Raw genomic sequence first — 25401 nt, forward strand, 5'->3', positions numbered from 1 at the left:
TATGTTAGGTCTCTGCTTTTCCACCTTCATGTTCCATGATCAGCCACCTTCCTCTGTGACCTCATAAGACCAGCTGGTGTCATCAGCCTCCTGGCAACCAGAAGACAACATCCATCTGGTGAGCCACTCCAAGGAGCAGGCTGGGGAAAGAGGCCAAGGGAGGTCCTGTCTTGGGTGGGTCTCTCAACCACCACACCAGAGAAGAGGCCGGCTGCCCCACAGAAACCTTCCCCTTGAGGTGAGTCGCTTGGGATCTCCCAGGTCTTCCCAAAGCCAGCAAACCACAACAGGTGGACATGAGGTGTGACCTGGATTTTAAGGATGGACCACGTAGTGTGTAGAATCTGCCAGGTCTCAGGTGCAGTAGGATTCTGTCCGGGAGCTGGGGTGGGGGGAGAGATGTGCTTTTATGAAAGACCACCTCCTTCCCTACAGACCCTCTCAGGTGCTGCGATCGGCAGAGGGGGCCCTCTTAGTAGTTCCTCCACCCTCAGAGGCTCAGTGGGTGGCTGCCCAGGTGGAGAGGGTCTTCTCTGTGGTGGCCCCTGAACTGTGTAACTCACCACAGAAGTACACCTGGTCCCTTCATTGCACAGTTTCTTGAAGATGCTGAAGACACACCTCTTTACCCTGGCTTTTGACACGTGAGGTGTAGGTAACTTATTTTTTATTGTTGGAAGTTGTTTTAAATTAGTTTTAAATTGTGTCTTAATGTTTTGCCCTTCCCTGGGTTTTTATCTTACTTTGAGTCATAAGGTTTCACTAGGCGACTGAAAACCGTTACGTAAAAACCAATATTAAAATTAGCCGCTTAAAAACCGCCACCAAATCAGCTTCAGCAATGCACACATTAAACTCAATTAAAAGCGTTTAAAAAAGAAAATAGAGCATTTCCAGTTGCCTCCTATAAGAGAGGAAGTCTGATAGCAAAGCCTGGCCAGGAAAGGAAGTTCCAGAAGTGGGGCACCACAACCAAAAAGGCCTCGTCCCTTGTCCTCATCCACCTGATCTCAGAAAGACGGAGCGATTTTGGAAAGGGTCTCAAAAGCAACATTTCTGCCTTCAAGAGTGATGCATGCAAGAGGAGGCTGTTCTCCAGCTATCTCAGTTCCAGCCCATCTCAGACTTCAAGATCAAAACCAGCTTTTTGAATTCTTCCCTGAAACGAGTTGGCAGCCACTGCAGTTCTTTAAATGGAGCTAAGATCCTCTCCCTCCTGTTAGAAACCTTCCACTTTCCCCCTGAAAACCTCCCGGCTCTCTCTAAACTTCTCCAGTCGAGTTCCAGGCAAGTTTCGGCTACATCCCCTCTCTTTTTATTCAGTTCTCAGAATGGCTTATGATAGTAACAAAGCAACCATGGAAAAGAATATCAGACAGCCTTTCTCCACCTGTGGGTCCCCAGATGTTGTTGGACTACAACTCCCATCACCCCTAGCAAGGCCAGAACTCAGGAATGATGGGAGTTGTAGTCCAACAACATCTGGGGACCCACAGGTGGAGAACTGCTGGGACAACCAGCAAAATGGCAGATAAAATGATGGCCCAAGTACATGAGAAGAGACTGCTGGATGGGGCCATTGGCCCTTCTGGTCCAGCATCCTGTTCTCACAGTGGCCAAAGAACCCTTAGAACCCTAAGAACCTAGGAATCGTGATAGACTGCTCCTGCAGCTGGAGGTTCCATAAGAGCAAAAGAAGAGCCTGGCTGCATCAGGCCAAAGGGGGCCCATCGTGTCCTGCATCCTGTTCTCACAGTGGCCAAGCAGATGCCCCAATGGGAAACTCACAGGCAGGATCCAAGCACAAGAGCCCTCTCCGCTCCTGTGGTTTCCAGCAACTGGGACTCAGAAGCATTGTGGCCTCCAATGTGGAGACAGAGCATAGCCATCCTGGCTCATAACCATTGATAGCCCTCTCTTCCATGAATTTGTACAATCCTCTTTTCAAGTCATCCCAGTGGGTGGCCATTGCTGCTTCCAGTGGCAGTGAGTTCCACAGTTTTAACTATGCACTGCGGGAAGAAGCACATCCTTTTCTCTGTCCTGAATCTTCCAACATTCAGCTTTGTATGTGAGCTCAAGCATCACAAGAGGGAGAGAGAAACTTTTCTCTATCTGTTTTCTCCATGCCATGTATGATTGCAAAAGCTTCCACCATGTTGCCTCCTGTTCGCCAAATGCTAGGGAAAATGAAACAGAAAATGTGCAATAAAATGAATAGGCAGGGAGGGGTGCCAAAAGACTCAAACCAAGATGAGCGCCTAATGTGAAGTATCTGTTCCCTTCAAGTTGCCTCACCGCCCCCCCCCCCCCGCAAATGTTTATGAGTTTTTATCTCTGGAGGACTTCCTTCCCGACAGGAGAGAGTCTTGGAAATTTCCCTCTCCTTAGCAGTAAGTAACACAAAGAGCCTCATTTCACGGTGATCTTCAGCCTTGATCAGAAAGTGATGAATGCACATTCTGTTTGCAGGAAACCATGTTCTGTGTTGTCCTGTATACATTTCTGCAGGGAGCGCAGGCTGGATCAGGCCCAATGGCCTTCAGGATCTGGCCTGCGGAATGTCCGTGGATTGATGTGGGGATTCTGTTCGTTCAGGCTGCGCCATTATTTTTCTGCGCCATTCCATTCCCTGCCCACACCCACCCACACCGCGGCAGCGCCTCTTCCCTCCCTCCTCCTGACTTCTCCCCTGCCTGCCTAGAGAAGGAAGGGAGCTGGGCTGAGCTGGCTGAGCACCATGTTAAGCAGCCCCCCTCCGGAGCCAGCCCTGAGGGGGGTGGGGCGTGGAGTGTGCCCTCCCAGGCACAGGATAGCCACTCGGTTGCACGGAACAGTGCGCATGCCCTGCAGTCAGGGGCGGAGTGAGCCGCCCATGGGGGCAGAGCTAGCTACCGATGGCAGACATACGCCATGCCACCCACCCGCGACTCCCAAACCTCCTTCTCCCTCCTTCCCCACCGAATGTGATTCGGGGTTGGCCCTTTGTTCTGTCTTTTATGGTTTTTTAATTATTATTTATTAATAAACTAAACAAACCAAAGATAAAGAGCACAAATAAATACAGTGACAGCAGGTTGAAAGCAACATAAGTTTGGAGATTATCACTGAACCTGTTGCTCCAAAAACAAAGGGGGAAGGGGCGAATGCTGCCGGCAAAGCGGCACAGGTCCCCCCCTTCCCCCAACGGCGCAGGGTAGGCTTGTGAGTCACGGGCAGGCGGTGCGCCAAATGTCACCCCCCCCAGCGAAGACACCCAGGGTTTTCCGCCCCCACCGCACCCCCCTTCCTCCGCCCCTGTGCACACCCCTGTTTCCTTCAGCTCGAAGCCTGAAGCCTTTGCCCACCTTCTGAGAGCCTGAGGAGGGAAACTGGCAGCTAAGAGACCCTTCATTTGTGGGTTGCATCAAATGCTCTTCTCCGAAACATCTTTGATGCAGAGAATGCTGGACCATTCACTCAGCGGTGCAGGTTGGGCCTGAAGAGCACGCCTACACTGCCCTCTGCTGGGGGCAAAGGATTCTTCTTTTATTTCACTTTTCTACCTGTGGGTTTTTACTCAGCCAAAGTTTCAAGAGAAGTGGGGAGAGGAGGCCTCGGACGTAGGAACGAGACCTCAGCATAAACTTCTTGATGGCCTCGATGACAAGCCACTAACTCGCCATGGATGGTTTTCATCACTGTGCGGCAGTGACGATTTATGCGGCAGCACTTTGCCAATGGAGAATTATTAGCAGCAGTTTGCCTTTGCCCTGGGGCTTGGGGCTGGGTGCAACTTTGTAAAAGGGCGGGGGACACAAAATGCCATGATGGAGACTACTCCAGGCAGCCCAGCCCAAGCCTTGTGCTCAGAAAGCCATAGAGGCAGCCACCATTTTGATATCCTTTCGCCCACAAAAAAACCCAGTTGTTTAGCCAAGGGTTTTTGGAGAATTAATGTGATTCGGTGTTGGCCATTTGTTCTGTCTTTTATGGTTTTTCAATTATTATTTATTAATAAACTAAACAAACCAAAGATAAAGAGCACAAATAAATACAGTGACAGAAGGTTGAAAGCAACATAAGTTTGGAGATAATCACTTGTTGCTCCGAAACATTACAAAAAATATCAGTTTTTCCACAATCCCGTTAGGCTGGTTTTTATACGTATTCCTTTGTGGTGAGTTAGCTTAACCATAGTTCCTACTGACAAATCACTGATGGTGTGCTGTTTCTTTCTCCATTTTTAGCTATTATGATTGTAGCAGCAGTTATAAGGTTAAACACTGTGACTTGATCGTTTTCTGGAACAGCTTATTTTAGATATCCAGGCATAAATATGTCTTCTATGACTTTATGGTGTTTAAAGAATCTTATTGTACACCACCATAATGGGTTATTTTTAAACGAGTTAATGATTTATAAATGCTCTTATAAATAAATTAAATGTTCAAGGCTGGAGATGCCTCAGCGCATCTTTAGAGTAGACCAGCCTCCCACAAGGCTCCCTCTTTTCTTTCTTTCAGGCCATGGATCAGAGAGGTTCTGCAACCCCCAGCCTCCCAGGTAAGAAGGGCGACTTCACACAACCCTTGAACACACACACACACACACACCCCGTATCCTGTAGGGAAGGACAGGGCACAGGTTAACATCAGTGGAGGAAGGCAGGAGAGGCAGGTGGTTCAATGGAAGAATCGGAGGAAGGTGCTGCTTCCCGTGACAGTGGGGATGGAAGCTGGTCCAAGGGCCACCTCTCAGCTACTTTTAAGGCTGAATTTGCAGGTATTCCGGCTAAACATTTGGGAGAACTTTCTGACAGTAGGAGCTGTTTCAGAGTGGAATAGACTGTTGGGATTCACAGAATGCTGTGTGAGATAGTAAGACTGCAGGCTTGAGTTTGCTAACTGATGCAACTGGCTGGTGCAATCAGCCTGCAGTGCTTTCTATGGAAGTGCTGGGTCAAAATGACTCAGCCGTAAGGTGCTGACAGTTGATTGGCTGTCATTGGTTTAAAAGGGAAGCCTGTGCAGCAGTAAAGATGGTGGTGTAGAGGAGTGTGGTCGGAGAGAGAGAGAGTCTTCCTATTTGCCTTAAGGTGCAGCCAGGTACTCTGTTTGACTGTATGAACTGCTCGTGTATTTTAGCCTGTAGATATTTGTATATATGATGATGTTGTTGTTGTTGAGTTGTTTAGTCGTGTCCGCCTCTTCGTGACACCCTGGACCAGAGCACGCCAGGCCCTCCTGTCTTCCACTGCCTCCCGCAGTTTGGTCAAACCCATGCTGGTAGCGTCAAGAACACTGTCCCACCATCTCGTCGTTCCCTTCTCCTTGTGCCCTCCATCTTTCCCAGCATCAGGGTCTTTTCCAGGGAGTCTTCTCTTCTCATGAGGTGACCAAAGTATTGGAGCCTCTGCTTCACGATATGTCCTTCCAGTGAGCACTCAGGGCTGATTTCCTTCAGAATGGAGAGGTTTGATTTTCTTGCAGTCCATGGGACTCTCAAGAGTCTCCTGCAGCACCAGAATTCAAAAGCATCAATTTTTCGGTGATCAACCTTCTTTCTGGTCCAGCTCTCACTTCCATACATCACTACTGGGAAAACTATAGCTTTAACTGTAGGGACCTTTGTTGGCAAGGTGATGTCTCTGCTTTTTAAGATTTGTATATATAGCTCACAATAAATATACTGCACTGAAGAACCTGAAAGTCTGAGCATTTCTGCTGAAGCGCCACAAAGATTTCGCAACATAGACTCCCTCAGAAGGTAGTGGCCTCTCCTTCCCTGGAGGTTTCTAAGCAGAGGTGGGATGGTCATTTGTCAGGGTTTCTTTAGCTGTGATCCCTGTGTTGCAGGGGGTCAGACTTCATGGCCCATGGAACCCCTTCCAACACTACATTTCTATGAATTGTACCATGTTTTATCTTGTGTTTTATTCTGTGAACTGCCTTGAGTTCTTCTGATAAAGGGCAGTATATAAATTTAATTTTAAAATAAATTACCGTAAAATAGCTAGAATACACTCCTTCAATCTGTTCGGTGCAGAATTTAGGAGATGAGAAGGGTCTCCTGTAGCAGCTGGGAGGATGGAGGTGCCTGGTCCACCCAAGGCATCAAGTGGACCATCTATATATTGGATTTGATGCCAGAACCTGCAGGGAAAGAAGGAAGGCTGAAGGCAAGGCTGGTCAACAATTGCTAAACCATGGACAGCTCCAAGCAAACAACTTGGTCCAGCTAAGATTGGAAGGAGGTGGCCAAGGTCTTTGCTTCCTGTTTCCAGACTCCCACCTTCAGGCTCCACCCCATCAAAGGAGCCACACTCTGGCCTGAAGATGGACACTCCTTCTTTCCATAAGTTTCATGCATCCATGTAGTCCATGCACTGATAACCTTGAAGCTGGACTATGTTGCTATCAAAGGGTTAAAAGGTAGCAGAAACGCTCTAATCACTGAGCAGCTGGAGGTCATTAGGCTTCCAGGAACATGAGTTTGTATAAATAGTCTCCTGTGTGTTTGTTCTTCCCCTTCTCCCCTTTTTGGGCGTGTTTGCTGAGATGTGTGGTTCTTCGCCAGGGTTGTTTTTTGTTTTTTGTAAATAAACCTTATCTTTGAGTTACAAACCGCATGCTCCAAGACTCCTCTTTGAAAAGATACTGCCTCTCCTGCCCTTCTTCAACTGCTGTGCGAAATACTCTGCTGTAGTGGGACTTGTGACGATGGAAGCGCACTGGGCATTTACATTAAACTAATTAAAGTTTAATGGGACAGGTTATGGGTGTTTGTACGTCAAGAAGGAGCTAAGGAGTGCAGTTCAGAGTGATTTATGCAAGGACTGGAGCGAAGACAGAAGCGGTTGCCGACAACGAAAGCCTTCAAAGCAGCTTGAGTCCTGCAACGTGCCTAGAAAAGTTTTAAACAGGCACTGCGCAGTTTGTACTCGCTGGAAGACATCTTATTCTTCAAGGAGCCACCTCAGCAGCTGGGAGACGGTCTACAGGTGTGTGAGTATCGTTCCTAAGCCCCAGGGAGGATGGCAGAGTCCCAGGAAAGTTTTTCTGTCCCGTTTACGCGACTCAATGGGAAAAATTGGCAAGATTGGAAGGCTAGAGTGAGGGTTTGGTTGCAAGCAAAAGAGTTGTGGAGTTGTACTGAAGCACCGCCTTTACAGGCAGCTGCAGACGCGTCTGCAGAAGACAAAGCAACAGCAGCAGCTTCACAGAAACGTGACAGGAAAGCCCAAGGTCTACTAGTTTTGGCAGTGGGACCAGAGCAAATGCCTTACGTTTCTGAGTTAAAGAACACGCATGAGGTCTGGACGGTTCTGCAGCGGCTAAATTCCAGAAACACTGCGGGGGCCAAGATCCATGCTACAAGATGTTTGTTTGATTTACGTCTCCAACCGGGAGCGTGTGTAAAAGAACATATTGCCAAAATGGTGTCTGCCTTTAATCAACTAAGACAGCTGGGCATTCCTTTCTCTATGGAGCAGCAGTCATACATATTGTTGTCTTCTCTTGATAAAAGCTATGAGACTCTAGCTCTAACCTTGGAAGCTATGCCTTCAACTGAATTAACCCTTGAATACATTTCATCTCGGCTTGCAGATGAACAGGATAAAAGGCAAAGAGAAAGAGGTTTGTCTTTAAAGGGGAGTTATGCTGTGCCTAAGAGTGTTGATGCTGAGTTTGAGCACACAGTAAATGCTTTTGCAGCTAGACACTGTTTTCGCTGTGGTTCCCCTTCCCATTTAATTAGGAATTGCACACGTGAACCTGGTCAAGAGCACCAAGGCCGTTACCCCTAGTTACCAGACAAGGAGTTCCAGGGGACGTCGAAGAAGAGGAGGAGGTCATGGCTACTCCCACAGCACACAGCACATGGCTTCAGCAATGGCGTTGATGCAAGGGCGTGGCCAAGGCAGCAATCTACGCTGGTTGATCGACAGTGGTGCATCTCACCACCTGGTGGCGCCATCTAGTGTCCGTTTGCAGAATTGCAGACATTTGCAAACCCTTAAAGTTGTGACAATGGCAGATTCAACTAAACGTTCCTTAGAGACCGTAGGCACAGTGTTCTTGAAATGTTTGCAAACAGAAATTGATGCCTACGTGCTAAAGGGATTGAAGGGTGCATTTTGTCTGTGTCAGAACTTGATAGAAATGGGTTTAAAACTGTGTTTGAAAATGGGGTTTGCACTATTTCAAAGAATAACGTATCTCTTTTGCAGGTGGAATGCAGAGATGGGTTATATTATTTTGAGACAAGTCCAGATGAAGTTGAACAGGTTCATGCTGGTTGTGTGAACTCACCTACCCATAATTCTTGTGTCCATTTATGGCACCGCCGTCTGGGACATATTAATTTTCAGTATGTTAAAAGGCAACCTGAATTATCAGAAGGGTGCAAAATGAACAAATGTACTAAGTATTTGGATTGTACTGCATGCAAAAGGGCGAAGGTTCATAGATGCAGCTATCCCAGTTCAGATAGGAAATCTGACAAAGTATTCCAACTTGTGCATATGGACCCATGTGGCCCAATGCCTGTTGCTAGCATGGGAGGTTCGAGGTATGCACTGTGTCTCTCGGATGACAAAACAAAGGTTACATGGTTTTTTCCTCTCAAAACAAAAGCAGATACTGCAGAAACAGTTAAAAATTGGGTTCATGCAGTAGAACTTGAATTCGGTACTAGAGTACTTGCTTTTCAGACAGACAGAGGGTCAGAATTTACCGGGTCTGTGTTGCAGAATTTCTTTAAGAAAAAGGGAATTAAGCATCGTCTGTCTACACCTTATTCCCCCCAAGAAGGAGGCGTGGCCGAACGTAAAAACAGGGTTCTGCAAGAGTTGGCAAACTCTATGTTGTATGATGCTAAACTCCCTCAAAGTTACTGGGCGGAAGCCTGGCAGGCGGCTACTCATATTCTGAACCGAGTATATAATTCGGTAATTGCCACTACCCCATATTTTGCTTTATATGGGAAGAAGCCCAAAATTAATTACTTTCGGGTGTTTGGATGTCCAGCCTATGTACTTATCCCAAAAGCGTTAAGGAAAAAGGGAGGTCCAAGGGCTAGGAAACTCATCTTTTGTGGGTACGAACCACACGCCAAATCTTGGAGGTTCGTGAACCCAAATGGGGATACTACAAGAGTGGTCCTCAGTAGGAGCGCTGAATTTTGTGAGCAATCTGGATGGACTCACTTACATGCTAACCCTGACATTTTGAGAGATGATTTAGGCATTTATGCTGAGAATGAAAGTCCAGAGAGTAGTGAGCCAGAAGAGGATGGTGCACATGGTTCAGATGCAGATTCTGACCAGGCACAAGGTCCTTCTCCTAAGGTAGAAAAGCCAAAATCTAGGGGTGTTCCAACATCGCCAGTCAGTAGGCCTAGCAGACAGCAAAAGCGAAGCAGGTCGCCTGCAACACCAAGCCCAAGGGAGGTATCTAAACGGAGGTCTTTATCCCTAGAGGCACATCCAGGTATAAAGTCTGAGACAGATTCTGACAGCCAACGGTCAGAGGGGGCACAAGAGGAACAATTGCGCAGGTCAAATCGTGCCACAAAGGGCAAGCCGCCAGAGCGGTTTAAGGTGACAAGTGTATACGTAAATATGGCACAGTGTGAGCCAGATAGCTATATGGAGGTACAACAGCTTCCAAGCTCAGAAGCCGTTAAGTGGCAGGAAGCAATGGAAAAAGAGATGGCTTCAATGAAGTCTCTCGGTGTGTTTACAAGTACAGAGCTTCCGAAAGGGCAACAAGCTGTAGGTTGTCGATGGGTATATCGTTTAAAGCCCACAACTACTGAGGAGTTGCAATATAAAGCCCGACTAGTTGCAAAAGGGTTTTCGCAGCGCAAAGGTGTTCACTATTCTCAAATCTATGCACCTACTTCAAGATCGGAGTCACTAAGAATGCTTTTAGCCTCTTCAGCTAAGAAGGGAAATAAGCTGTTTCATTTTGATGTCAATGTGGCTTATTTAAATGCAGACTTACAGGAGGAAGTCTATATGACACCACCACCAGGTTTTGAAGGAGATAAGCCAAACCAGGTCTGGCGCCTACACAAATCCATTTATGGGTTGAAACAGTCCGCCCGTAATTGGAATTCCTGCTTAAACGATGCTCTAGAGAGCATGGGGTTCAGAAAGAGCGCAGCAGATGCGTGTCTTTATCTAAAAGGCTCGGGATGTGAACAAGAAGCAGTTTTGATATTTGTTGACGATTTATTATACAGTGGAAAGGATGATAAACTTGCACAACAATTTGCCACAAAGCTTGGAGAAAGGTTTCAGATAAAATCACTAGGCAATGTATCTGTTTATCTAGGAGTTAAAATTCAGCAAGATGAAAATGGGAACTATTGGCTCAGCCAAGAAGCTAAGATCCAGCAGTTGCTGGAAAGGTTTAAAATGGACAACTGTGCTGGTGTTAACACACCAATGGAGTTAAGTTACATAAAGGATGCTCAAGCCGAGCAACAGACAGAGTTCAGTAATCCCGGGGTTTACCAGTCAGCGATAGGCAGTCTACTCCACATTGCACAGTGGACTCGGCCCGATATAACATATGCTGTCAACATGCTGTGTAGACAAGCTGAAAAACCATCAATGCATGCTTGGCAAGGAGTAAAAAGAGTTTTAAGGTATCTCCAAACTACCAAAAGGTTTCGCTTAAAACTATCAGCAGAGGGCAGCACACAACTTGAATGTTGGGCCGACAGTAGTTGGGCAGATGCTGGACCAGATAGAAAATCAGTGTCAGGAATGGCGATAAAATTTGGAAATGCACTAATTGGTTGGAGATCAAGAAAGCAATCACTTATAGCTTTAAGTTCAACTGAATCTGAGTTCAATGCATTATCAGATGTATGTAGAGAACTGGAATTTTATAAGCAACTGGTACAAGAATTGTTTGGAGAATGTTCCCTACCTATCAGAGTGTGGGAAGACAATCAACCTTGTATTAAACTAGCTAAATCAGGTCAATTCAAGGCACACACAAAACACTTGGATATCCGTTATCAAAATGTATGCCAAAGTGTAAAACAAGGTTTAATTGAACTAAAGTATTGTCCAAGCCAAGAAAACCTTGCAGACGGTTTTACGAAAGCTTTGGGTCCGCAATCTCATAAATGTTTCTGTTCAGGTTTAAATTTGAATTAAGGTTGGTACAGCTCAGTGTTACGAGCGAGAGGGGGTGTTGCTATCAAAGGGTTAAAAGGTAGCAGAAACGCTCTAATCACTGAGCAGCTGGAGGTCATTAGGCTTCCAGGAACATGAGTTTGTATAAATAGTCTCCTGTGTGTTTGTTCTTCCCCTTCTCCCCTTTTTGGGCGTGTTTGCTGAGATGTGTGGTTCTTCGCCAGGGTTGTTTTTTGTTTTTTGTAAATAAACCTTATCTTTGAGTTACAAACCACATGCTCCAAGACTCCTCTTTGAAAAGATACTGCCTCTCCTGCCCTTCTTCAACTGCTGTGCGAAATACTCTGCTGTAGTGGGACTTGTGACGATGGAAGCGCACTGGGCATTTACATTAAACTAATTAAAGTTTAATGGGACAGACTACTGTAACTGGACCATGTGAGGCTGCCCTCAGGTCTGGTTCGGGAGCTCCAGCTGGTACAGGATGCAGGCATCCAGATTGCTGACGGGGTCTTCTGTTTCAGAATGTGTGGCACCATTGTTAAAACAGTTGCACTGACCTCCCACCCACTGCTGAGACATGTTCAAGGTCCTTGTATTAAATTACAAACCCCCGAACAAGCATGCAATAAAACCATTAAAAGAGTTAAACTCAGGCATCCATTAACCCTTGTGGGAAGATGCACTCTTAATTGTTTGCAGAGGCCTGGTGGAATAGAAAAGTTTTTGCGGGAATGTTCAGGGAGGCAGGAGTTATAGCAAGTTCTATAACTTAGCAGAGTTTTAAACATTCGCCTTTAAACGTACAGCAATTTGCTTGTTGCAAGCTTCTAAATATAGGATTCCTGGTAATTCTCTTTTGTCCCTCTTAAAAAGAATAAACACGACAATCTTATTGAGAATCAGTAAGAGAGGTTTACTCACAGTATCATCAGTTCACAATTGGATCCCTGAAGGCAGACTTAGGTTACAAAATATACACACATGGAACTATCCCATAGCTATCTCTAGCTGAAAAGCTGTTGCTTCTTCGATGAAAGCAAGAGGGAGAAGAGGGAGTGTGCTGCCTAAGTTGCCCATTTTGGTACCAGTGTGGTGTAGTGGTTAAGAGCGGTAGACTCGTAATCTGGGGAACCGGGTTCGCTTCCCTGCTCCTCCACATGCAGCTGCTAGGTGACCTTGGGCCAGTCACACTTCTCTGAAGTCTCTCAGCCCCACTCGACTCACAGAGTGTTTGTTGTGGGGGAGGAAGGGAAAGGAGATTGTGAGCCGCTTTGAGACTCCCTAGGATAGTGATAAAGCGGGATATCAAATCCAAACTCTTCTTCTTCTTCTACCTGGGCAGGTAAGGTCACGCCCACCTCCAGTCATCTGCAGAGGAAGTTTTGTCCCAGCTCAGGAGGAAACAGGAAGTTTTCTCCTGGCTGGTACAAAGCATCCCCTAGCATGTCCACTCTAGGAACATTGTACTTGACTGCTATGTGTTCCACATCCCACAGTTTTCAATGGGTGTTTAAAGTTTGCCACAGAAGGCTAAATCTCTATTGGTTTGGTAGTGGATGGGGAGCAGCTGGAGCTTCCAAGCTTTATATATATATATATATATATATATATATATATATATTTGCTTTCGTAGATTTTCACGGGTACAGGAATGCAGGTTTTGGTGTCCTCGGGTGTCTTCCCGTGTAAAAGTTGGGGTGTCTAGGCGACGTTTCGACGAGGTCTCACTCGTCATCTTCAGGCTGGTGCTTTCGGCTTCTTGTTACTGGAACAGAGCGGGATCTCAATGTTTGAGTTCCTATAAATACTGTAGAGGGGGTGTGGTGTCTAGCCTCCAATGTTCTGGGCAGAGAGGAAGTTCCCAGGCTAGTGTGCCTTTTCTTCTTTTGTTCCTTAATTACTTGAGAGATACCTTGAGTGATTTCTTGAGTGATATCCTGAGTACCACTTAGGTGGGTCATTAGGTGTGGATTAGTTGCTAAAGTCTTTGTGTCTTGACCTCTTGAACTTTGTGAAGAGTTTTCCTGAGAAGATGGCTGTATTGCACTTAGTTGTGCTTTGGCTTGGCTTCGTGTATAGGGGCGAGCTGTGGTTTTGTGGCTTGTGTCAGCCAGATCTGTGTAGGGATTGCAGGGGGGTGCAGCATCCGGAGGTGCCACCATGGATTGGCTACTGGATGGTGTCAGTAATTCATCCTAACCAAATTCAACCCAGATGAAGCCAATAAAATCAGACTTGAAGTCACCAACATCCTCTGCTCCAGCAAACCACCCAGAAGCAATTTACACAAAGAAGAACAGAAAGCACTCACCAACCTGAGGAAAGACAACAACATAATCATTCTCCCAGCAGACAAAGGTAATGCCACAGTGGTGATGAACACATCGGACTACCAAGCAAAACTATCAAAGCTACTCCAAGATCCTGCCTACAAACCTATAAAAACAGATCCCACCACCTATCTGGAAAAAACCACCAAATCCAAAATAAAAGCCTCTCCTATCAGTGAAGAAATCCAGCTAAGAATCATCCCCAGAGAAAAATCATCCAGATGCCCCAAACTCTACGGCCTCCCCAAGATACACAAAGAAGGAACACCACTCAGACCAATAGTCAGCTCCATAGGCTCACCTCTACAAAATCTCGCTAAATTTCTCGCCAAGCAACTTCAGCCCTATGCAGAATCCATCTCTTCACACGTACCAAACTCCTTCCAGTTCATAGAAACAATAAAGAAGCAAAACCTACATCCTAATGACCTACTTGTGAGCTTCGATGTTGTATCTCTCTTCACACAAGTGCCCATTAATGAAGCCTTGACAGCTATTCAAAACAAATACAATCCCCCCGAATACATCTTGGACCTGACCAACCACTGCCTAACCAACACGTACTTCATCCACAATGGACAAAGATACAAACAGATAGAAGGAGCACCTATGGGATCACCCCTCTCACCGGTCATCGCAAACCTGTACATGGAACACTTTGAAACCAATGCTTTAGACAAGTCAGAACACAAACCCAAACTTTGGCTCAGATATGTTGACGACACCTTTGTAATTTGGCCACACGGGAAGGAAAAAACTGGATAGCTTCCTCACACATCTCAACAACTTACACCCCAAAATACAATTCACTATGGAAATAGAAGCCAACAACCAACTTCCCTTCCTTGACGTCCTAATCTACAAAAAACCTGATGGCTCCCTAGGACACACTATCTACCAGAAAAAAACACACACCAACCGCTACTTACATGCACAATCACACCACCACCCTGCACAAATAAACTCCGTAGCCAAGACTCTCATCTCCAGAACCAAACGCCTGGCTGACAAAGACCACTTGACAACTGAGTTACAGAATCTCTCAAATGTGTTAATTGCCAATGGATACCAGCAAAACAGGATTACGAAGCTAATCCAAAAGGAAACACCCCCCAAAAACCAAGACACAGAAGAAAACAATGGCATGGCCCTCCTTCCTTATATCAAGGGCACTACAGATAAAATTAGCAAAATCCTCCATAAACACAATATCAAAACAGCCTTTTGCACCAACCAAAAAATAGCCAATATCCTCAGAAACCCCAAGGATAAAATCCAGTTGGAAAACCAAGGGATCTATGAAATACCCTGCAAAGTCTGCCCAGCCACGTACATTGGACAAACAAACAGACGAATAAATGCACGTATCGCAGAACACAAGAATGCCGTCAAAAAAGAAGAAAAAACTTCCTCTCTTTTCCAACACATGAAAGAAACAGGACACGAAATTAATTTTGCAGATTCCAAATTGCTCTTTAACACGGAACATCACCACAAGAGAATAATCATGGAAGCCATCGAGATAGAGAAACACCCTCACAACATGAACAAGCGTGACGACACATCCCGCTTGCCAGACATCTGGAAATTAGCCCTCCCCACAAAAACTGACACCAGATCCAGAGGCACACAGAACGCCAACACCAATCAACCACACCAGACCCAAACCCAGACCCTCTCCACAGATGAATTACTGACACCATCCAGTAGCCAATCCATGGTGGCACCTCCGGATGCTGCACCCCCCTGCAATCCCTACACAGATCTGGCTGACACAAGCCACAAAACCACAGCTCGCCCCTATACACGAAGCCAAGCCAAAGCACAACTAAGTGCAATACAGCCATCTTCTCAGGAAAACTCTTCACAAAGTTCAAGAGGTCAAGACACAAAGACTTTAGCAACTAATCCACACCTAATGACCCACCTAAGTGGTACTCAGGATATCACTCAAGAAATCACTCAAGGTATCTCTCAAGTAATTAAGGAACAAAAGAAGAAAAGGCACACTAGCCTGGGAACTTCCTCTCTGCCCAGAACATTGGAGGCTAGACACCACACCCCCTCTACAGTATTTATAGGAACTCAAACATTGAGATCCCGCTCTGTTCCAGTAACAAGAAGCCGAAAGCACCAGCCTGAAGATGACGAGTGAGACCTCGTCGAAACGTCGCCTAGACACCCCAACTTTTACACGGGAAGACACCCGAGGACACCAAAACCTGCATATATATATATATATATATATATATGCTTTCGTAGATTTTCACGGGTACAGGAATGCACAGCTATTCAAAACAAATACAATCCCCCCGAATACATCTTGGACCTGACCAACCACTGCCTAACCAACACGTACTTCATCCACAATGGACAAAGATACAAACAGATAGAAGGAGCACCTATGGGATCACCCCTCTCACCGGTCATCGCAAACCTGTACATGGAACACTTTGAAACCAATGCTTTAGACAAGTCAGAACACAAACCCAAACTTTGGCTCAGATATGTTGACGACACCTTTGTAATTTGGCCACACGGGAAGGAAAAACTGGATAGCTTCCTCACACATCTCAACAACTTACACCCCAAAATACAATTCACTATGGAAATAGAAGCCAACAACCAACTTCCCTTCCTTGACGTCCTAATCTACAAAAAACCTGATGGCTCCCTAGGACACACTATCTACCAGAAAAAAACACACACCAACCGCTACTTACATGCACAATCACACCACCACCCTGCACAAATAAACTCCGTAGCCAAGACTCTCATCTCCAGAACCAAACGCCTGGCTGACAAAGACCACTTGACAACTGAGTTACAGAATCTCTCAAATGTGTTAATTGCCAATGGATACCAGCAAAACAGGATTACGAAGCTAATCCAAAAGGAAACACCCCCCAAAAACCAAGACACAGAAGAAAACAATGGCATGGCCCTCCTTCCTTATATCAAGGGCACTACAGATAAAATTAGCAAAATCCTCCATAAACACAATATCAAAACAGCCTTTTGCACCAACCAAAAAATAGCCAATATCCTCAGAAACCCCAAGGATAAAATCCAGTTGGAAAACCAAGGGATCTATGAAATACCCTGCAAAGTCTGCCCAGCCACGTACATTGGACAAACAAACAGACGAATAAATGCACGTATCGCAGAACACAAGAATGCCGTCAAAAAAGAAGAAAAAACTTCCTCTCTTTTCCAACACATGAAAGAAACAGGACACGAAATTAATTTTGCAGATTCCAAATTGCTCTTTAACACGGAACATCACCACAAGAGAATAATCATGGAAGCCATCGAGATAGAGAAACACCCTCACAACATGAACAAGCGTGACGACACATCCCGCTTGCCAGACATCTGGAAATTAGCCCTCCCCACAAAAACTGACACCAGATCCAGAGGCACACAGAACGCCAACACCAATCAACCACACCAGACCCAAACCCAGACCCTCTCCACAGATGAATTACTGACACCATCCAGTAGCCAATCCATGGTGGCACCTCCGGATGCTGCACCCCCCTGCAATCCCTACACAGATCTGGCTGACACAAGCCACAAAACCACAGCTCGCCCCTATACACGAAGCCAAGCCAAAGCACAACTAAGTGCAATACAGCCATCTTCTCAGGAAAACTCTTCACAAAGTTCAAGAGGTCAAGACACAAAGACTTTAGCAACTAATCCACACCTAATGACCCACCTAAGTGGTACTCAGGATATCACTCAAGAAATCACTCAAGGTATCTCTCAAGTAATTAAGGAACAAAAGAAGAAAAGGCACACTAGCCTGGGAACTTCCTCTCTGCCCAGAACATTGGAGGCTAGACACCACACCCCCTCTACAGTATTTATAGGAACTCAAACATTGAGATCCCGCTCTGTTCCAGTAACAAGAAGCCGAAAGCACCAGCCTGAAGATGACGAGTGAGACCTCGTCAAAACGTCGCCTAGACACCCCAACTTTTACACGGGAAGACACCCGAGGACACCAAAACCTGCATATATATATATATATATATATATATATATATAATTATTAGTTTTTTAACATATCATTTTCAACAGTAATTAAACATACTAACATACTTTTACATCTTATTCAATTTTTTGACTTTCATCAATCCTGTCTGAAAATTTTCCAATCTAATCTCTCAGTATGCATTTCTTATTTCCCCTATTATATTTCATACTCATAACCAATATCTCCATCTTTTTCTACTTTGTAACACTTCGTATATTTCTCCTTACAAAACTTATTGTAGTCCTACTAGCGTAATTTGTTGATTACAGTTGCTCTTCAAATAATTCATATACTTCTTCCAATCTTCTGTAAATCTCTGGTCCCGCAGGTTTCGAATCCTTCCTGTCATTTTGTCCAATTCTGCGTAGCCCATTAATTTCATCTGCCATTCTTCTTTGTCGGAATTTCTTCTTGTTTCCATTTCTGGGCTAACAATACTCTTGCCGCAGTTGTTGCATATAAAAACAATAAAACATCTTGCCTATTAATGTCTTGGCCTATAATACCAAGCAAAAATGCTTCTGGTTTTTAAAAAAATGTATATTTCAACATCTTTTTCATCTCATTATATATCATTTCCCAGAAGTTCTTTACTTTTTTACATTCCCACCACATATGATAAAATGTTCCTTCTTTTTCTTTACATTTCCAGCATTTATTATTTGTCTTATACATTTTAGCTAATTTCACTGGTATAATATACAATCATTTTAACCATATTCTCTTTCAAAGCATTACAGGCTGTAAATTTTATCCTTTCATTCCACAACCTTTCCCATTCTTCAAGCTGTATATTATATCCAAAGTCTTTTGCCCGATGTATCATTACCGATTTCACTTCCTCATCTTTCAAATGCCATTCCAACAGTATTTTATACATTTTAGACATTATTTTACATTCATTGTTTAATATTTCTATTTCAGCTGGAGCTTCCAAGCTTGACCCACAGGCAGTTAAAGGGGGGGGGGCTTCTCCAGGCAGTTTTGGCTAGTGGGCTTCCCCAGGTATTTCAAGCAACATGCCCAGCTGTGCTCTCTCATACATCACAAGGATCAGAAATAGGGGAATGGGCACGGGTGCAAACAGGGGCTACCAGCTGCAGAAGATCTGTGCCTCACCACTCATTTGCCACTCATTTGCCATGTCTTCTCCCCTTCTCTTTCCCCTGCGTAGCTGAGCCTCGATGTTCCATGACCGAGAACACCCTGCATGGAGAAGAGGAACTGGATGAGGAGACGGTGTAAGTGCAGCGCATGGTTGGACTGTGGAACTCCCTGCCACTGGAGGGAGTGTTGGCCTCCAACCTAGATGGCTTTAAAAGGGGGCCAGACAGAGGGCTTTTCTGAGGCTCTTACTTTTAGAAGACATCTGAAGGCAGCCCTGTTTAGGGAAGCTTTTAATGTTTAATAGACTATTGTATTTTAATTTTATGTTGGAAGCCGCCCAGAGTGGCTGGGAAAACCCAGCCAGATGGGCGGGGTATAATAATAAATTATTATTATTATTATTATTATTATTATTATTATTATTACAGAGTTGTTCCTCCTGGCCTTTTGGCTTGGAATCAATTTGATTCCCTCCCTCTCTTTCCTTTTCCCTTTCTCCTCCTGTGATAGAACTCCTATTTGGGGACTTTTTCAGGCTTTCTTCTGGCACACGTAAGACTAGTCTGGATAGTTAGCCTTGGTGAAGACTTGACGTTATTATCACCAAAAAAGTTTTTGATTGAGTTTCCACTGAAATGAGGCTGCATTTTAATGTTTTAATGTTGTATCTTAATCTTGTTTTTTAAGCAGTATTTTAATCAATTGTTTTTATATTTGGGGTTAGACATCCTGAGCCCGGTCTTGGCTGGGGAGGGCGGGGTATAAATAAAATTTATTATTTATATTTATATTTTCATTTTCATTTTATTTTTTAAATGATATTTATTAGAAGTTTAAAAATTACTGAGAAAAGAAGAAAAAAGAACAAAAAAATTAACAAAACATACATTACAATACAAAAAAAATACATTTAAAAATACAATAACAATTAAAAAAACACATCCAATATTCCATATCTTTATCTTTCATTTACTTGTTTCATCGACCTCCTCACACCTCCCTTTTTGTATTCTAGTTTAATTATTTGTTTCAGCAAATTCTTTCCATCTTTCTCAATTTTTATTGGGTAATTTATCTTAACAGTCTAACCTATTAATTAATTTTTATTTTTATTAACACTGCTGGGTTGCTTGTCCCTCTCTCAGGAACTTCATTTCAACCTTGTATGAATCTCTGGGGCCTCTTTTGACTGAAGTGACCAAGCTCCAAAACAACCAGGACCCTCCTGCCCACCTGATGGTCGACATGAGGGCCAAGCTGAGGGAGATGGGCTCCACCGTCTCTGATGCCAGGAAGAAGATGATGAGGTACAACATGTACCTGGTGAGTCCTGCCATCAGCCTGCCCCGCTTCACTAGGGAGACGGTCCCAGAGCATCGAGCAAGCACACCCTCCCTTCGGGGCAGGCTCTTCCCACAAAACCAACTGTGGTGCCTTTGCCTTCCTCCCCACAGAAGAGGAGGCTCGCCAAAGCAGTCCATGAGAAGAAGTCCTTGAGGGAGCAGCAACTGAGGCAGCAAGAATGTAATGAGCAGGTAAGGCGTTTCCAACTCTCCCCAGTCCAGCAGAGTGGAGCTGAGGTGTTCCCAAAGTAAAGGAAGGACTGAACTCTGATTAATAAGAATACACACAGAGGCTTGAACCAGCAAGACTCTGGGAAGGGTGCGTATAATAATCTCTCTCTCTCTCTCCACCCCTCGGCCCAGGTCGTTTTATTCACGAAGAACTTTTTACAGAGTGTTCGTAAGAACCAATTAGATTTCTTTTGAGCATTTCAACAAACCCCACGTGGGGACAAAGTTAAACTACCAAAACTAATTAAGCATGGGGTAAATAAAACAGAACTACAAAGGAGTGCATTTGGCAACCCCTGAGGTCATAAACAAGCAATATACATGATAAGGAGGATGGCCAGGAGGACAGCGATCATTATCACCTTTATGTGAGACCTGTTTCCTGGCCCTAAGATTAACATATCAGAAAAGCTACCGGTGCATCAAAGAAGCTTGCCCACGATCTTTATGGCCCAGGATGCCTGTCTGGCAAGGCAACTGGGCTGTGTATGTGACTTGTCAAGCAAGAGAAATGGACAGTAGAGGAAATGGCCAGAGATGCAGAGGGTTGTGGGATTTGATCAGAAATTATTGTCAATACATTAAACCCAGTCAACACAATGCATTCATTGTGGACACAATGGCTTGATGTATATTTTATAATTCCTCGTAGTAATCCCACCTGACCCCACACTCTGGATATTTGCGCTCCTACATGGAGCCACTTAGAATCACAGAAGAGTCAGAAGGGACCCCACGGGTCATCTAGCCCAACCCCCTGCAACGCAGGAATCACAACTAAAAAATCCCCAACAGATGGCCATCCAACCTCTGCTTAATAGCCTCCAATGAAGGAGAGGCCACCAGTAGGAATAGCTCCTACTGTCATAAAGTTTTTCTTGATGTTGTCATCCCCTTTCTTGTCACTCAAATCCATGGGTTCTGTTTCTCCCCTCTGAAGCAGCAAAAAACAAGATTGCTTCATCTTTCATAGGATGACCTTACAAAAATTTGAATGCACACTGTAAAGGGAATTGGGTTGCTTGTGCGTAAGTGGCCGCTGCTCTAGGCAATGTTGTCTGGCTAAACTTTTCCCTGGCTGAACAGCACTTTCTCCGTGGCTGTGTCAGTCACTGGCAGAATCCGTCAGTGGGCGTTTCCTGAACTTCTTCCAGCATAAAAGCTCTTTGACACCAAGTCGCCGCCTAGCCTCCCTGCGCGGAAGTTTTCTGCGCAGAGTGGGTGTGGCCAGTGGAGGTCCTGGGCTCTCCCCGCTGGTCTCTGTGGAAGAGTCTTGGAGCCATCTCTCCGACGTCCCTTCCGGCTCTCTATTCTTCCTGGTGTCACGCTGATTTCCTTCCTCCGAGGAAGTGTTCCCTCTCTCCTGGCTGGGCCCTTCTCCGGCATCGCTAGGGAGCCTCACATCCACTCTGGGCTCCGATGGCAGTTCCCTGAGACACACACACTGCATGATCCTCACCCCTTCTCTCTCTCTCTCTCTCTCTCTCTCTCTCTCTCTCTCTCTCCAGCTCGGTGCTATCCCCATCGCAGCACAAAGAGGGTATAGAGTGGATTTGGAGCCAGTCAAATCCAGCATGGCCCAAGATAAGAACCTCCAGGTGAGTGAGGGACATGAGAGATGGGAGAAGGAGGTCCATATGGAGGCCTGACCACTGGGAGGAACAGAGGCAATGTGGTGTAGTGGTTAGAGTGTTGGACTAGGACCTGAGAGACCATGGTTCAAATCCCTACTCAGCCATGAAGCTCACTGGGTGACCCTGGGCCAGTCACTGCCTCTTGGTCCATCCTTCTTCACAGAGTTGTTTTGAGCTTAAAACAAGCTACAGCACCTTGAGCTTCTCAGGAGGAAAAAGTGGTGGTTGTATTTAGTCATTTAGTCATGTCTGACTCTCCGTGACCCCCTGGACCAGAGCACGCCAGGCACTTCTGTCTTCCACTGCCTCCCGCAGTTTGGTCAAACTCATGCTGGTACCTTCGAGAACACTATCCCACCATCGCGTCCTCTGTCGTCCCCTTCTCCTTGTGCCCTCCATCTTTCCCAACATCAGGGTCTTTTCCAGGGAGTCTTCTCTTCTCACGAGGTGGCCAAAGTCTTGGAGCCTCAGCTTCAGGATCTGTCCTTCCAGTGAGCACTCAGGGCTGGTTTCCTTCAGAATGGATCAGTTTGATCTTCTTGCAGTCCATGGGACTCTCCTGAGTTTCCTCCAGCACCAGAATTCAAAAGTATCCATTCTTCGGCGATCAGCCTTCTTTATGGCCCAGCTCTCACTTCCATACATCAGTACTGGGAAAACCAGAGCTTGAACTATACAGTGGTATATAAATGTAATAGGTTCTGGTGATGGTGACAGCTATCCTTGCCCACTTGTGAGCCTGCACACACACTTGTATACAGAGAAGAGATCCTGGCTAGGTCCTGCCCCTTGCTGGGCATGTGGATTTTTTCATCAAAAGAAAATCCTTCATCAGACAGCACAAAGTTAAACTATGGAACTTGCCAACACATGAAGCACGTTCCGCATGAAACAGCATGAAGTCTGAAGGACGGTCCTTAGAAGGGGCTGGTGCTGAGGGCATCCATGGCAGCAGGTCCAAGGCAGCAACACAGAGCATAAATCGAAATAAATGCATCCTTCAAGTGCTGACCTTCTGGAAGGGAGTAATGTGTTGTGTGGTCACACTTGGATGCTGAGTGCCTCCCTCTTACGTACAAAGCTCACTCCTCTAATTAGAATGTGCATAATGCTGTTAGGGGGTAAATTGCCCATGAATAGCAATTATCCTTCGCAGGCAGGGAACAGCAACCTGTCTCCGCTAGACCTGCCAGGCATATGGAGCTGTTCAAAGTGGTTGTTCCCCTCCCTTTGAAGCATGGAAACAGCACTGGATAGACCTGGACACACACAGGCAGATTTGCAACGCTCTGCTTGAAACACCACCAGTGCAATAAAACACTGAGCAGAAATTCTCTTGATTTGCCAAGTTGCAAAGGGAGGCTATTGCAGAGTTTAGTGCATTATTCAGGCGCCTCACCCCCCTGGAGCTGGTCCATGCATGAAAATCTGGGGTTTTAAATCAGAGGTAGAGGCATTATCCCAGATCTTTTAACGCTGATTTTTAACAGTTTTAAGCCAGAAGCACCTGCTGCTAGGTGAAATTTCATTAGGGGTTTTTGTTGGTTGGTCTTTCTACTGATTTTATCTGGGTTTCCTAAAAACGAAGTATTGCACTGCAAGCTGTTCTGCTTTGAAAGGTGGCATGTCAAGTGCTTTCAATCAATCAGCCTCTTCTGACACCCTTCCTTCCGTGTAGGAGATGCCACCACCAGAGCTGCTGAGGAACAAAGCCCAAGAGAGGGCTCACCGCCGAGGTGTCAGCCTGCAAGACCCCCAGTTTGTTCCAGTGGTGGAGGAAGCCTCAGGGCGACTGCGGGTTAGAGACTGGGTTTGGGGGCAAGGGAGTGGGAGCTGAAAGTGACGGGGGGCAGGTTATAATGATGGGAGGCTTGGCAGCCCAGTGTGTGGTGCTGGTGCAAAGACCCTAGGTTTGCGGTATGAACAGCCCACAAAAACTTACTTAACTGCCTGGCACAAACAGCATTTTCTTAGCTTCTCCCAGCCTGAAAAGACAGCTAAGAAGCTGAGAAAACATTAAGCGGCATGAATGAGGCAAGTTCTATAGGGCATGATTGACGGAAGAAGTGGCTCTGTGGCAGGTGCCACAAAATATCCGTTCTGCATCTGTAAGAACTCAAACGATTAACGTGCACCTTCACTTCGGAGCTCCTTGCCTATGAATATCAGGCAGATACCTTCCCTGCGCCTTTTGGCCCCTGCTAAAAAAAACCCTCTTGTTTAAACAAGCCCACCCAAACTCTTAGAAAGTTGGTGCAAGTTTTCATCTGTTGTTTTAGTCTATTGTGATTTTAAGTTTTGCAAAAGTTTTAAATTGTTGTTAAATTTTATTTTTATCTTTTTTGTAAATTGCTTTGAGGTGCTTTGTTTTTTGTTTTTGTTTACAATCAAGCAGTAAGTAAGTAAGTAAAGGTAAAGGGACCCCTGACCATTAGATCCAGTTGTGGCTGCCTCTGGGGTTGTGGTGCTCATCTCACTTTATTGGCCGAGGGAGCCGGCGTACAGCTTCTGGGTCATGTGGCCAGCATGACTAAGCCGCTTCTGGCGAACCAGGGCAGCGCATGGAAACGCTGTTTACCTTCCTGCTGGAGCGGTACCTATTTATCTACTCGCACGATGACGTGCTTTCAAACTGCTAGGTTGGCAGGAGCAGGGACCAAGCAACGGGAGCTCACCCCGTTGTGGGGATTCGAACCGCCGACCTTCTGATCAGCAAGTCCTAGGCTCTGTGGTTTAACCCACAGCGCCACCCATGTCCCTAAGTAAGTAAGTAAGGTCAACCAGCTCACCCCCCCCCCTTCTCCTTTCAGCCTCTCCAAGACATCGCCGATGGAAGCAGCCGGGTGTGCATGACCCCACAGGGAGTGCTGCAGAAAAGTGCCTGCAGGCTGGATGGCATGCGTAAGTGCAAGGGGTCAGGGTGCCCTGGGATGTGCACACAGACCTCTCCCCCCCCCCACATGCTTCTTGGTGTTTGATGGGAGTAAACCCTTTTGCAACGAACAAGTCATGATCCAGCTCCTTACAAGGCCTATCCCGCTTCACAGAGACTCACCCATTGTTTTATGGCACAGAACAATTTGTTTCAGGGGTCGGCAAGGTTTACCTTGTCTGGGCCGGCGTTTGAGAACCAAGGTACCACTGTACTTCATTGTAGAGTCTAACTGAGTTGCCCTTCTCTTTCAGCTTCTCGTCCATCCCTTGATAGAGGCCAGATGTGATCGCGGAAGGTGGCAGACAGATCTCTCATTGCTTTTCCTTTGGGACCCCATGGACCAAAGTGAGGCTCAACATGGCTGAGCCCTGTCCGTTGTCACCCAGTAGCACCAATTAAACCTCATTTCCTCCATGAGTTCCAGGATAGTTGCCTCTTCTTTCCAGGATAACCACTCTCTTTTGCGAATGGTTGGTTTCTTGCAAGATGCTAACTTGCAATGGTTAGGGCAGGCATAGGCAAACACGCCCCTCCAGATGTTTTGGGACTACAACTCCCATCATCCCTAGCTAACAGGACCAGTGGTCAGGGGTGATGGGAGTTGTAGTCCCCAAACATCTGGAGGGCCGAGTTTGCCTA

General features: G+C 45.7%; 1 protein-coding gene across 1 annotated transcript; it reads left to right on the forward strand.

Moving 5' to 3' along the window:
• The first annotated feature begins 89 nt into the window (after nt 1-89).
• LOC310827174 (uncharacterized protein) lies at nt 90-25179 on the forward strand. Its single transcript, XM_083702955.1, has 9 exons — nt 90-238; nt 4506-4545; nt 18687-18753; nt 19765-19942; nt 20074-20154; nt 21702-21791; nt 23506-23625; nt 24638-24728; nt 25014-25179. Exons 2-9 carry the CDS (start codon nt 4509-4511, stop codon nt 25046-25048), a joined length of 699 nt encoding a protein of 232 aa, XP_083559081.1. The 5' UTR covers nt 90-238; nt 4506-4508; the 3' UTR covers nt 25049-25179.
• The last annotated feature ends 222 nt before the right edge of the window (nt 25180-25401 follow it).

Source organism: Podarcis gaigeae (genome assembly GCF_964106915.1).
Source record: "Podarcis gaigeae genome assembly, chromosome: 11".
NCBI classification, from domain to species: Eukaryota; Metazoa; Chordata; class Lepidosauria; order Squamata; family Lacertidae; genus Podarcis; species Podarcis gaigeae.

Bases quoted from the DNA above. Each gene is read 5' to 3' on its own strand.
- LOC310827174 (XM_083702955.1), top strand. From the start codon at position 4,509: ATGGATCAGAGAGGTTCTGCAACCCCCAGCCTCCCAG. The intron at 19,943-20,073 runs GTGAGTCCTGCC...TCCTCCCCACAG, and splicing joins TGAGGTACAACATGTACCTG to AAGAGGAGGCTCGCCAAAGC. The intron at 20,155-21,701 runs GTAAGGCGTTTC...CTCTCTCTCCAG, and splicing joins AGCAAGAATGTAATGAGCAG to CTCGGTGCTATCCCCATCGC.